Source organism: Chiloscyllium plagiosum, chromosome 25, assembly GCF_004010195.1.
Source record: "Chiloscyllium plagiosum isolate BGI_BamShark_2017 chromosome 25, ASM401019v2, whole genome shotgun sequence".
NCBI lineage: Eukaryota > Metazoa > Chordata > Chondrichthyes > Orectolobiformes > Hemiscylliidae > Chiloscyllium > Chiloscyllium plagiosum.
This window is the reverse complement of record NC_057734.1, coordinates 26,609,244-26,622,183: the sequence shown is the minus strand read 5'-3', so window position 1 is coordinate 26,622,183 and position 12,940 is coordinate 26,609,244. Positions and strand designations below refer to the sequence as shown.

Sequence of the window (12,940 nt, the reverse complement as noted above, 5' to 3'; positions counted from 1 at the left end):
TTCTTCAACCAGAGAGTGGTGGCTGTGTGGAATGCTCTGCCCCAGAGGGCAGTGGAGGCCCAGTCTCTGGATTCATTTAAGAAAGAGTGGGATACAGCTCTCAAAGATAGTGGAATCAAGGGTTATGGAGAATAAGGCAGGAACAGGATATTGATTAGGAATGATCAGCCATGATCATATTGAATGGCGGTGCAGGCTCGAAGGGCTGAATGGCCTACTCCTGCACGTATTGTCTATTGTCTCTATTTATCTGAGGAGGACAGTTGCCACTTCAGGCATCAGCTCTTCCTGATGAAGGGCTTATATCCGAAAAGTCAACTCTCCTGTTCCTCAGAAGCTGCCTGACCTGCTGTACTTTTCCAGTACCACACCTTTTGACTTGAACAGAAGTAATAACTACAAAGCATTTGGAACATTGCAAAGCATTGCAGCTTTACTATTTTCTCATCACTATCCATCCCACCAGACAGTGCCGCATAAATATAAAATCTTACCGTTGTCGAAGAGGATATTTTAACTATAGTATCCACTTGATACAGTGCTGTACCACTCTCTTTTCTGGCCTCAATGTTTAACCGGCCACTGCCTGTATCATCATTTGTCAGAAGTTCAATATCATTCCACATCTTGAATGATTACTATAATCAAAAATACAAAGAAAAAAATCAGAAACAGCTAATTGTATTTTGTTAAGTTTCTTTAACATTACACCAAGATAAATAATTGATTTTTCCAACTAAGTTCGATTTAATTTCATAAACAGAAGTAGGTAAAATGTAAACGAGCCAGAGACATTTATGTTTTGATAACACTGCAATTGGTTTCCTACATTTGTTATGTCAAGCAAAAACTTGCATTTTATATCACCTTTACTACAGAAATCATCTCTAGGCATTTCAGAGATGTAATTAGAAAAGAAATGAACAGTGCAAAGAATGAACTAGTGTCCAAAGGTTTAATCAATAATTAAGTCATGAACTGAAACAGAAAAATGATATAGAAGCAAATATATTTTGCGCAGGCTAGAACATGGGCAAGACCTTTCTGGATGAACTGAAACTTTTGTATCCTATTGGCTGGGAGGCTGCTGAGAAAAGCTTTGGAATAGTTAAGTTCACATAAGACAAAAGAAAAGTTAAGGGCTTCAGCAGCAAGGTTAAGATAAAAAGAAACAGGAACAGTAGTAAGCTGCTCAGCCTTCAAGCCGGCTCCACTATTCAGTAGGATCAGGGCTGATCCACCATTCCTCCTGTCCATATTCCTTCCTTTGCCCAGTGACCCTTGATTCCCCTACTGATCAAGAATCTATCTCAGCCTTAAGTATACACAAGGATTCTGCCCCACATCTTTCTTTGGCAAGGAGTTCAAAAGGGTCATAAATCTCTAAGAGAATAAATTCCCCACCTCAGTCTTAATATGGCACTTCTTTATTCTGAGATGATGTCCAAGACTCTCCCACAGGGGGAAACATCCTCTCAGCATTTGTCCTGTCAAGACGCTTAAGAATTCTGTATGCTTCAATGACATCACCTCTCATTCTTCTAAACCCCAGCAAATAGAGTCTCAAAACCTGTTTAGCCTTTGCTAAATCCCTCCATACCAGGGATCATCCTGTACATCTCTTCTGAACTTCCTCTAATAAGTAGAGGGACCAAAACTGCTCACAATATTCAAGATGTGATCTCATTTGCATCTTGTACAGTTGCAGTAAGTCTTCCCTACTCTTATACTCCAAACCCCTTGAAACAACAGCCAATAATGCATTAACCTTCCAAGTACCTGCTGATTCCACCTGCCAGCTTTCTGTATTTCATGTACAATTACACCCAAGTCTCTTTATGTTGCAGCTTTCTGCAGTTTTCTCCACTTACACAATACTGTTCTTTATTCTCCCTTCCAAAATGAACAATATCACAATTTCCAACATTATATCCCACTTGCCTATTTTTTGCTCAGTCAATATCACTCTGAGAACTGATGGTTTGCAACAAATACAAAGATGGCAGAGAGGGTCATGCAAGGATAACGCATCATGATCAGTGTCACAAGATGTCATTTGTGATTTTAATTAGAGCCATTTCATTGTGAAGCAGACAGAGAGGTGTGTGCAGCAAGTCAACGTTACTGTGAAGCACACTAGAAGAACAAATGTGCATGAGAAAAGCAATGGCTGTGGGAGATAAAAAATTGGCAGCACAAAGTGCCTTTAACATGTTTCTATCTGTCAGAACCAAAGCGTGCAGTCACAAGGGCAGGTGATTGGTAGGCAAAAAATAGAAACTGCTGCCAAAACTCAGCAAATGTGTCGGCATCTGTGGGGGAAAAAAGGCAGAGGTAACGTTTTGAGTTTGCTGACTCTTCATCAGTTCTTCAATAGGAAGTATTACAAAAGCAGCATGTGAGAGCTGGTACACCCTGTTCAGATCGATGGTGATAACATCTGCAGCAAGTGTTATCTCAGAGATAATGAGCTGGAATCCAAGGCGTGACATAACTGGGGCAGTTGGTGGTAGGGGGAAGAAGAAGAATATCAGCATATATTAGAATACAGCCACATGCCTTACATTAATCAAATCTGGTCTATGGTCAGGGTCAGGATGGTGAGCCCACCAGTGAGGCAGGTATTGGGATCGAGAATTGACCTTAGGAGCAACCTCAGCCAGTGCCCTTGTCCAACGGTATGAGCTTCTTGCTCCTGGTATGGACAAGGGCACAGGCTACAAGCAGGATATGTGAACTCACAAAAGCACCATAATAGAGTTTCATTTATGGTGGGGGGGTAATGAAAGAGAATTTTGGGTTAGGGAAATCATGTTAGGAAAAATACAGGTCAGTCAGTCTAACATCTACCATTGGGAAAATAATTATTCAGGAAGAAAAAGCAGGATATTTAAGAAGGCTTAGCACAAACAGTCAACATGGTTTTGTGAAAGGAAAACCATGTTTGACAAATTTGCTACAGCTTCTTGAGGATTCAACAAACAGAACTGATAAAGGAGAACTTGAAGAAATAATGTATTTGGATTGGTGCCACATCAAAGTTATTGGACAATATAGGAGCTCACAGTACTGGGAGCAATGTGTTAGCATGAATTGAGAATTGCTTCATGCACAAACGTGAGGGACCAGAGATTAATGGATTTTTTTTTACAATAGAAAGACATTACTAGTGGAATGCCACAAGAATCAATCCTCAGGGCCTCAATTACTTATAATCTATATGAATAACTTGGAGGATGGGGCAGTGTGAAATACATCCACATTTGCTGCCAATAAAAATAAGTGGGAGGGCATGTTTTGATGAGGACACAAAGACAAGGGGATACAGATAGTTGAATGATTAATCTCCACCTACCAAGATTTCATTCAATATGGGCAAGCAAGAAGTCATATACTTCGGTAAGGACACTCAAAAGGCAGACTATTACTTAAATGGCAGGAATAACTTCAAAAAGTATAAGACAGAGGAATCTGCATGTTCTTAGGCATGAGACACAACAGATTAATGCAAATACAGCACATAATGAAGAAATCAGGTGAAATTCATTGCTAGGTTGAAGTTTTACTACAACAGGTTGTACAGGTTATTTGTGAGGCTACACCTGGAGTACTGTGTATCGCTTTAAACCCAGTATTTAGAAAGGGTACACTGGCATTGACAGTAGTTCAAAACAGATTCCCTATCCTCATATCAGTCGAAGCAAAACACAGAGACACAGTGGAGTTTTACCTCCATCTTTACTCCGGGCCCTGGAGGCAGAGAGAACAATCGCCCATGTGCACAGTGACATAAGTTCTCAGTCTTCTCTCAAACAGCAGATTCTTAATGAATTATATAGTCATTTGCAGGGAGGAGCATCCCGATAAGGCAACACATACATTTATTCGGTGACTGTTACAATCAGCGAGTGTCAATAGTAAAGATTAAGCCATCTGCTGTTACACAATGAATGTTCTTAACTTTGTTAACTGGCTTCACATAACAAATACTTTTCACCTTGTCAACTGACTTTACATACTGAATGCTTCTTCATTTTGTAAACTACCTTGTTAATCTTTTCCACCTTGTTAATCCACTACCCTTGCCTCCAGCACCTCATTGTTTACTGCAAGTTCTTATCTGATCCCAGTCATGCTTAGCTGAACCTTGGTTTCTCAAAATCCCAAAACTTAACTCTTTCTCTACCTGCTCATAACTTATACACTTTCTCATTTGGATAACAAGGTTGACATATCAAGACATGCTAAACAGGTTAGGCCTTTATTGATTAGAATTCAGAGGACAATACAACAGCACTTAGCACTGATGTTAAGGAATGTTTAGACTATAAAAGTCTGCCAATCTGTATGGTGTGGATTTCCCCATGACAAATATTAGTTTAAAATTGACACCTTGCATATAGGAATTGGGAGGTCATGTTGTGGCTGTACAGAGCATTGTTAGGCCACTTTTGGAATATTGTGTGCAATTCTGGTCTCCCTCCTATAGGAAGGATGTTGTGAAATTTGAAAGTGTTCAGAAAAGATTTAGAAGATTTTTGCCAAAATTGGAGGGTTTGAGCTATAGAGAGAGGCTGAATAGACTGAGGCTATTTTCCCTGGAGTGTCGGCAGCTGAGGGGTGACCTTATCGAGATTTCTCAGGTCATGAGGGGCATGGATAGGGTAAATCAACAAGGCCTTTTGACTGGGGTTGGGAAGTCCACAACTAGAGAGCACTGGTTTACGGTGAGAGAGGAAAGATTTAAAAGGAACCTAAGAAGCAACTTTTTCACACAAAATGCGGTGCATGTATGGAATGAGCTGCTAGCGGAAGTGGTAGAGGCTGGTACAATTAAAACATTTAAAGGGTGTTATGAAGTTGAAGACATGTACTGTACCTTTCAGAGAGAGTGAATACTGTTCTGCACTGAGAGCTTACAAGCACCTGTGATACGAGTGGACAGCAGTGTCAGAGTGTTTTGGAAAACTAAAAATATGTAACATTTGGCTGTGAAATGGATACCTGAGTTGGTAGCTGTTTTAATAACAATTCGAATTTAACCTTTTTAAATTATGCCCCAGGATACTAAAACCCAATCGAGTTTGGTTCAATGTTGGCAAAACAATAAATTCAATGAGATGATCTGATGTCTGGGATATTTAAAAATGCAGGCATTTTGAAAATCAGACAGAGCAACTGCCATCAACACAGATCCAAGAAATTAGGAAACATTCTCCAACAAAGGTACCTTTTCATATGAAAAATATTCACAGTAAAAAGAAAGACGACCCAGGGAGAACTTCAGCTGGAAGAAAACAGACTCTGAAGGTGACCATATGGTTTTGAAATTAAGTTGATGTAATTATTGTTGTTTAATGTTCACTTCTGGAGTTAAAGAATAAATTGATATTATTTTCTTTAAATAGTAGAATTTGGGAGTTTGCCATCACTCATATTTTAACAGATCATGAGGTGAGGTGAGCTTTTCTGGGTGTTTAGTTTAATTACCAGAAGGGTTCACCATTGTGTCATACAAAGGCATCCGAATGGATATATCATCAGGAGGGGTTTAGAGGAATATAGGCCAAATGTGGGCAAATGGGACGAGATTAATTTTGGATATCCAGTCAGCAGGGAAGAGTTGGACCCAAGGATCTGTTTAAAGAACAAAGATAATTTACAGCCCAGGAACAGGCACTTCGGCTCGCCAAGCCTGAGCCCATTCAAATGTACTGTCTAAACCTGTCACCCAATTCCTAAGCATCTGTATCCCTCTGCTCCCCACCTACTCATGCATGTGTCCAGATGCATCTTAAATGAATCCACCGTGTCTGCTTCTACCACCTCTGCTGGCAACGCGTTCCAAATGCCCACCACCCTCTGTGTGAAGTATTTGCCGCGTGTATCCCCCTTAAACTTTCCATCTCTCACTTTGAAAGCCTGACCTCTCGTTATTGAATCCTTCACCCTGGGAAAAAGCTCGTTTCTATCCACCCTGTCTATACCCTTCATGATTTTGTAAACCTCCATCTCCTTTTTTCTAATGAAAACAAACTGAACCTACTCAACCTCTCTTCATAGCTAGCACCTTCCATACCAAGCAACACCCTCGTAAACTTTCTCTGCACCTTCTCCAAAGCATCCACATCCTTTTGGTAATGTGGCGACCAGAACTGTACACAGTATTCTAAATGTGGCCTAACCAGTGTCTTATACAATTTTAACGACTTGCCAGCTCTTATAGTCAATACCCCGTCCAATAAGGGCAAGCATACTATATGTCTTCTTGACCACTCTATCCACTGTGCAGCAAACTTTAGGGTACAATGGACCTGCACTCCCAGATCTCTCTGCCAATCAACTTTTCCCAAGGCTCTTCCATTCATTGTATAATTCACTCCAGAATTAGTCTGGCCTAAATGCATCACCTCACATTTGTCTGGATTGAAAATCATCTGCCACTTTTCCGCCCAACTCTCCACTCTATCTATATCCTCCTGTATTCTCTAACAGTCCCTTATGCTTTCTGCTACTCCACCAATCTTCATGTCATCTGCAAACAGTGCCCTCTTCCAGATCATTTACGTACATCACAAACAATAGTGGCCCCAACATTGACCCTGTGGAACACCACTGGTCACCTTTCTCCATTTCGGGAAACTCCCTTCAAATACTACTCGCTGTCTCCTATTGCTCAACCAGTTCTTTATCCACCTCGCAAGAACACCCTGCACACCATGTGACTTCACTTTCTCCATTAGTCTACCATGAGATCCAGACTAATCAAACTTCTATCTCGAATCTCAACATTCATCATGTTCCTCCCCTCAGTGAACACTGATACAAAGTAATCATTCAGAATCTCACCCGTTTGCTCAGGTTCAACACACAGCCCTCCTTCATTATCCTTTAGTAGACCAATCCTTTCTCTAGTTACCCATTTGCTTCTTATATAAGAATAAAATGCTTTGGGATTCTCCTTAATTCTGCTCACTAAAGCTATTTCATGACCCCTTTTAGCCCGCTTGATTCTTCGTTTCAGACTTGTCCTCTTCCGATATTCCTCCAAAGCCCGTTCTGTTCTGAGCTGCTTAGACCTAATGTACGCTTTCCTTTTCTTCTTGGCTCGTCGTAAAATTTCTCCTGTCATCCATGGTTCACGAATCTTGCCCTTCCTATCCTTTGCCTTCAACAGGACATGCTTATCCTGCACTAACTTTAACCAATCTTTGAAAGCCTCCCACATATCAAATGTGGACTTCCCTTGAAATAGCTGTGTCAAATCTACATTTCCGAGCTCCTGCATAATTTTGATATAATTGGCCTTGGCCCTGTTTAGTACTCTTCCCTTAGGACCACTCATCTGTATCTATGAGTATTCTAAAACTTACATAATTGTTGTCACTGTTCCCAAAGAAATCCCCCACCACAACTTCTATCACCTGTCCTGGCTCGTTCCCCAGTACCAAGTCCAATAGGCCCCTTCCCTCATTGGACTATTGACATACTGCTCTAGAAAATTCTCCTGGACACTTTACGTACATCACAAACAATAGTGGCCCCAACATTGACCCTGTGGAACACCTGTGGAAATTCTATCCCATCCACACCTCTAAGTGTATCCCAGTCAATGTTGGGAAAATTAAAATCCAATGAGTAGAGTCCCAACCCTATTGCCTCTACATCTTTCCATAATCTGTTTACTTATTTATTCTTCTACCTCACGTTCACTGTTGGGAGGCCGGTAATACAGCCCCAACAATGTAACTGCACCCTTCTTATTTCTCAGCTCCACCCATAATGCCTCACCACCCAAGACCTCCATAGTGTCCTCCTTTAGCACAGCTGTGATATCGTCCCTGACCAGCAATGCAACTCCACCCTCCCTTTTACTTCCCTCCCTGTCCTGTCTGAAGCGTTGATATCCTGAAACATTTAGTTGTCAATCTTGCCCTTCCTTCAACCAAGTCTCTGCCTTCAACCTTGCCCTTCCTTCAACCAACCATACTCCCAGGCACCAATCCAAGCCCTAAGTTCATCTGCCTTACACACCATACTCCTTGCATTAAAGTAGATGCATTTCAGGCCACCAGATCTTTTGCACTCATCTGCTCTTTGCCTCCTCTTTCCTTTATTAATGCTATCTTCATGATGCTTACAGTCTCCAGTCTCCACCTCGCTACCTACTTGTTTTTTCTTCTGGTTCCCAGTCCCCTGCCACATTAGTTTAAAACTTCCCCAACAGCAGTAGCAAAAACTCCCCCAAAGACATTGGTTCCAGTCTGGTTCAGAAGTAGACCGTCCATTTTGTAATAGTCCCACCTTCCCCAGAACCGGTCCCAATGTCCAACAAATCTGAACCCCTCCCTCCTACACCATCTCTCAAGCCAAGTGTTCATCCTTCCTATTTTTTCATTTCTACGCTGGCTAGCATATGGCACTGGTAGTAATCCCGAGATCACTACCTTTGAGGTCATCCTCTTTAACTTCTCTCCTAGTTCGCTGAATTCTTCTTTCAGGACCTCATCTCGTTTTCTACTTATATCATTGGTGTCTATATGCACCAGGACAACTGGCTGTTCACCCACCCCTTTTCGAATGCTCTGCAGCTGATCGGTGACATCCCTGACTCAAGCACCTGAGAGGCAACATACCATCCAGGAGTCCCGTTTTTGGCCACAGAACCGCATACCTTTTCCCCTCACAATAGAATCCCCTATGGCTATGGCCCTACGACTCTTTTTCCTTCTGAACAGCAGTGCCCACCACAGTGCCATGATCTTGACAATTGCTGCCCTCTCCTGACGAGCCATCTCCTCCAACTGTATAAAACGGTATACTTCTTTTGGAGGGAGATGACCGCAGGGGACATCTGCACTGCCTTCCTACTTATTATCTGCCTTTTGGTCACCCATTCACTGTCTCCCTCAGCAATTCTAACCTGCGGTGTGACCAGTTCACTAAACGTGCTATCCACGACCTCCTCAACATTGCGGATGCTCCACAGTGAGTCCACCCGCAGCCCCAGATTCGTCATGCAGTCAAAAAAGAGCACTGTACATCTCTAAGACTCTAAGTCAGCAATCTCCAGAGAACCGACAAAGGGCAAGCAGCCGATCACAAAGCTTTTTACACCTACAAACCAGGAAATTAAATTGATTTAATATTCTTACTTTATAAGCAACTTTGGCAGAGAAGATAAATGCATGCTTGGGATTGAAATAGAAACTGGTCTATTGTAAAATTGTACAATTTTTAATGGAAAAGTTTCATATTCCACCAACACTACACTGCTTTTCAAAAGCAGGAGATTTTTCATTGTAAACACAATAAACCATTCAACATAGGACCATAAAGTTCTCAGCAGTTCAGTTTACAAATTGACTGCAAATTGAAGGGACAGCAACAATACACCCAATGAGACCACTTTGAAACACTGATAGGAACTGAATTCCAAGTTAAATCGCACAAATGCAGATTCCAGAAGTTAGCATGTGTTTCAGAACAATAAAAATGACACAATGTAAATAGTTTAACTAACATATTTACTGCAAAGTCATGTTTTGGATAATATTATCAAGGAGCAGCACTTAGATGAAAAACAAAATAGGACCGAGTGGGTTGTCTGGGAGAAAGCAGAATCCTGGTAGCTGATTGTCTCACTACAATGAGGTAGGAATACAGGTAAAAAAACAGTGACACTGATCTATACATCGGAAACAGTAAAGGTGTATCATGAACTCAGGTAACAAAAAGGTTAATGATCTTCCAGTAATAAACACAAACTATAACAACTGAAGTCTACAGCAAAACATTCATGCTGGTTTAACTGAAATTCAGGATGATCTTCCTTGTATATAGTTCACAAATTAACCGTAATAGTTCTCGCCGCCCCAGTAATTCACGTCAACTAACCGAAAGGCCGTAAATTCTCCGTCAATCGGGGAAAACTCACTTTTAATCAAATACATCAATTATCATTATAATTACCCATACCGTCAACAAGTTAGACCAACAGAAATATGCATCAGAGCATCAAAAATCATTCCAGACCCCGACAGAAAAATTGTTTTTTTTTAAATTGGCGGGACTGTGCGATTCCCAGCATTCCCTGCGCCACGACGTAATGGACAGGAGAAGCCCCGCCCACCACCGTTGACTGCACCATGTGATCGTCAGGGGAAGAAGGGCCGGTCAAACTGGAGAGAAGCTCCGCCCACAACGGCGCGCTGAATGAGCACGTGATTCGTTCTTTCCCCACCCCCACCGGCTGGTCACAAGTGCAGATTCCAATTTCGAAGAGGTCAGTTTATGAAGTCTACGTTTATAAACTGGCTGAATGGCAGTGTCTGTGTAGAATAGCACAACACGTTAAGAGATAATATACAAGTTCATTTTGCAGATATTTTGTATTAATAAATTTCACAGAACAATTTTTTGAGACCACTATAGATGTATTACATGAACAAGCTGAGTTTCGAAAGTGTAATTCCAGACTCGCAAAAATGTTGTCTTTTTCTCTCTCCATCCCAGATATCCCACTCTCTGATACTTTGTTACTTTTCCAGCATCTACAATACTTTCCTTTTTTATATAGAAGCATTCGTCGTTGCCCTTTCTCTGGTTAAAAACAACTTTTATGCAGTAAAAAAGCAAAAATTCCAAACGTTCAAGTGTCTTATAGACTAGCTACTGACTTTAAATTTCAAAGACCTGCAAATAAGTGGTCCTAAGTTAGTTCTGAGGATGAACTTGTGATAAAATTTGATCTATGTACAAAAAGGACACATTTTTCAAATGATATAAATGACTAACACGGCAATGCAAAGGGAATGGATTTTTAAAAAAATACAATTGGAACACTGGTATTTTGGATTTCAGATTAAGCCATTGGAAGTTCTTATAATTTCACTGATACCAAAATGTGCCAAAAATAACTGATATTATTAACTAATCTTTGGACATAATTCTACTGTTTCTACAATTATTTTGAATCGACTTGTAATATTGAACAAGAAAGCAAAATTAGGTTACTAAAATATTAGATCTGTTCAAAGTTACTACAAAGATTGTATAAGCAAAACAGTGAAAGAAAAAGGCCAGCAGAGATGTGTTTTTTGAGAAGTAGGATCAGGATTAGTTGGACACACCTAATTTGAGTATTGAGGGAAGCAGACACGTAAGAAAGCCTTTTGCAGATGATCACCAAGCAACAACGACAATTCTTTCGGCATGTATTTTGGGGAGAGAAACTTGAACATAACGAAAAGGTTCAAGACTAGGCTATTCAGCCCTTTGAAACTAATCCACTATTCATGGCTGATCATCCAAATCAGTACTCTGTTCACATTTTCTCCCATTACCCTCTGATCCCTTTAGCCCTAAGAACTATGTTTAACCCCTCCTTGAGAACATTCAATATTTTGGCCTCAACCATTTTCTGTAAATTTCACAGGCTCATCCTTGTCCGAGTGAAGAAAGTTTTCCTCATCTCAGTTCTAATTGGCCAACCAAGTATGTTTAGACTGTGATCCTTGGTTCTGGATTCCCCAGTCATCAGGAACATTCTTCCTGCATTTTATATGTTTCTATGAGATAATGCCCTCCTCATTTATCTAGACTCCAGTGACTATAAGGAGAAAGTGAGGACTGCAAATGCTGGAGAGTTAGAATCGAAAAGTGTGTTGCTGGAAAAGCACAGCAGGTCAGGCAGCATCTGAGGAGCAGGCGAGTTGACGTTTCAGGCATGAAAAATTCACTTTCCTGCTCCTCAGCCGATGCCTGACCTGCTGCGCTTTTCTAGTGCCACACTTTTTGACTCCAGTGAGTATAATCCTAACTGTTCCAGTCTTTCCTCATACAAAATCCTAGCAATTAGTCTGATAAACTTTTTGCACTCCGTTTGAAGCCAAAACATCCTTCCTCAGATATCATTCCCTCAAAAATACTCAGAATGCTTCACATGTACTCGAAGCAAGAGTCCGAACAATTGCTGCAAGACATCTCTGTTCCTGTACTTGAATCCACTTGCTATGAAGGCCAACATACAATTAATTTATCTCTTCATTACCTGCTGTACTTGCTTGCTTACTTTAAGCCAAGCATCTAAGGAGCAAGAAAATTGACGTTTCGGACAAAAGCCCTTCGCCTGGAATGAGGCTGGGAGTCTCGAAGGTGGAGAGATAACCTCAGAACCTCCCAGCCTCATTCTTAATGAAGGACTTTTGCCCAAACTGTCGATTTTCTTGCTTCTTGCTCCCTGACCTGCTGTGCGTTTCAAGCACCACTCTAATCTTGACTCTAATCTCCGGTATCTGCAGTACCCACTTCTGCCCTGTTTACTTTCAGTGACTAGTGTACAAGGACACCCAGATCTTGTTACATCTTCCTCTTTCCCAATCTCTGTCCTTCAGACAATAATCTGCCATCCTGTTTTTGCTCCTAAATTAGATAACCACAAATGTATTTAGATTATTCATCATCTGCCATGCATTTCCCCTCTCAGTCAACTTGTCCGAATCACACTGAGGCATCTCTGCATCAAGCTCACAGTTCACCCTCCCACCAGCTTTGTATTATCTGCAAGCTGAGAGATATGACCTTCAGTCCCCTCATCAAAATCATTAATATATATTATGAATTGATTAAGTTGAAGCACTGATTCCTATGGGACCCTACTAGTTACTGGCTGCCAGTCAGAAAAAGAGCTACTTATTTTTACTCTTTGTTTCCTTTCTGCAAACTGGTTCTCTATTCATATCAGTATACTACCCTCAATCCTTTGCGCTTTAAGTTTACATCTAATCTATTATGTATTGAAAGCTTTCTGAGTCCAAGTAAACTACATCTACTGCATCCCCCTTATTACTCTACAATTGCACTTTCACATAGTCATAGAGATGTACACCACGGAAACAGACCCTTCAGTCTAACTCGTCCATGCCGACCAAATATCCCA

At 41.0% G+C, this 12,940-nt stretch overlaps 1 protein-coding gene across 2 annotated transcripts in view; it reads right to left on the bottom strand.

The window, feature by feature from the left end:
- The window catches only part of kntc1 (kinetochore associated 1), a 148,561-nt gene extending 138,394 nt beyond the window's left edge, over positions 1–10,167 (bottom strand). The window contains exons 1-2 of one of the 2 annotated variants that reach the window (XM_043715769.1): positions 9,979–10,167; positions 495–638 (exon numbers count right to left, since the gene is read on the bottom strand). In XM_043715769.1, coding sequence (XP_043571704.1) covers positions 495–626 — 132 coding nt within the window. In that variant the 5' untranslated portion in view covers positions 627–638; positions 9,979–10,167. The remainder of the gene's footprint in view (positions 1–494; positions 639–9,978) is intronic. The other variant, XM_043715770.1, reaches the window with a different exon arrangement.
- Between the last annotated feature and the right edge of the window lie 2,773 nt (positions 10,168–12,940).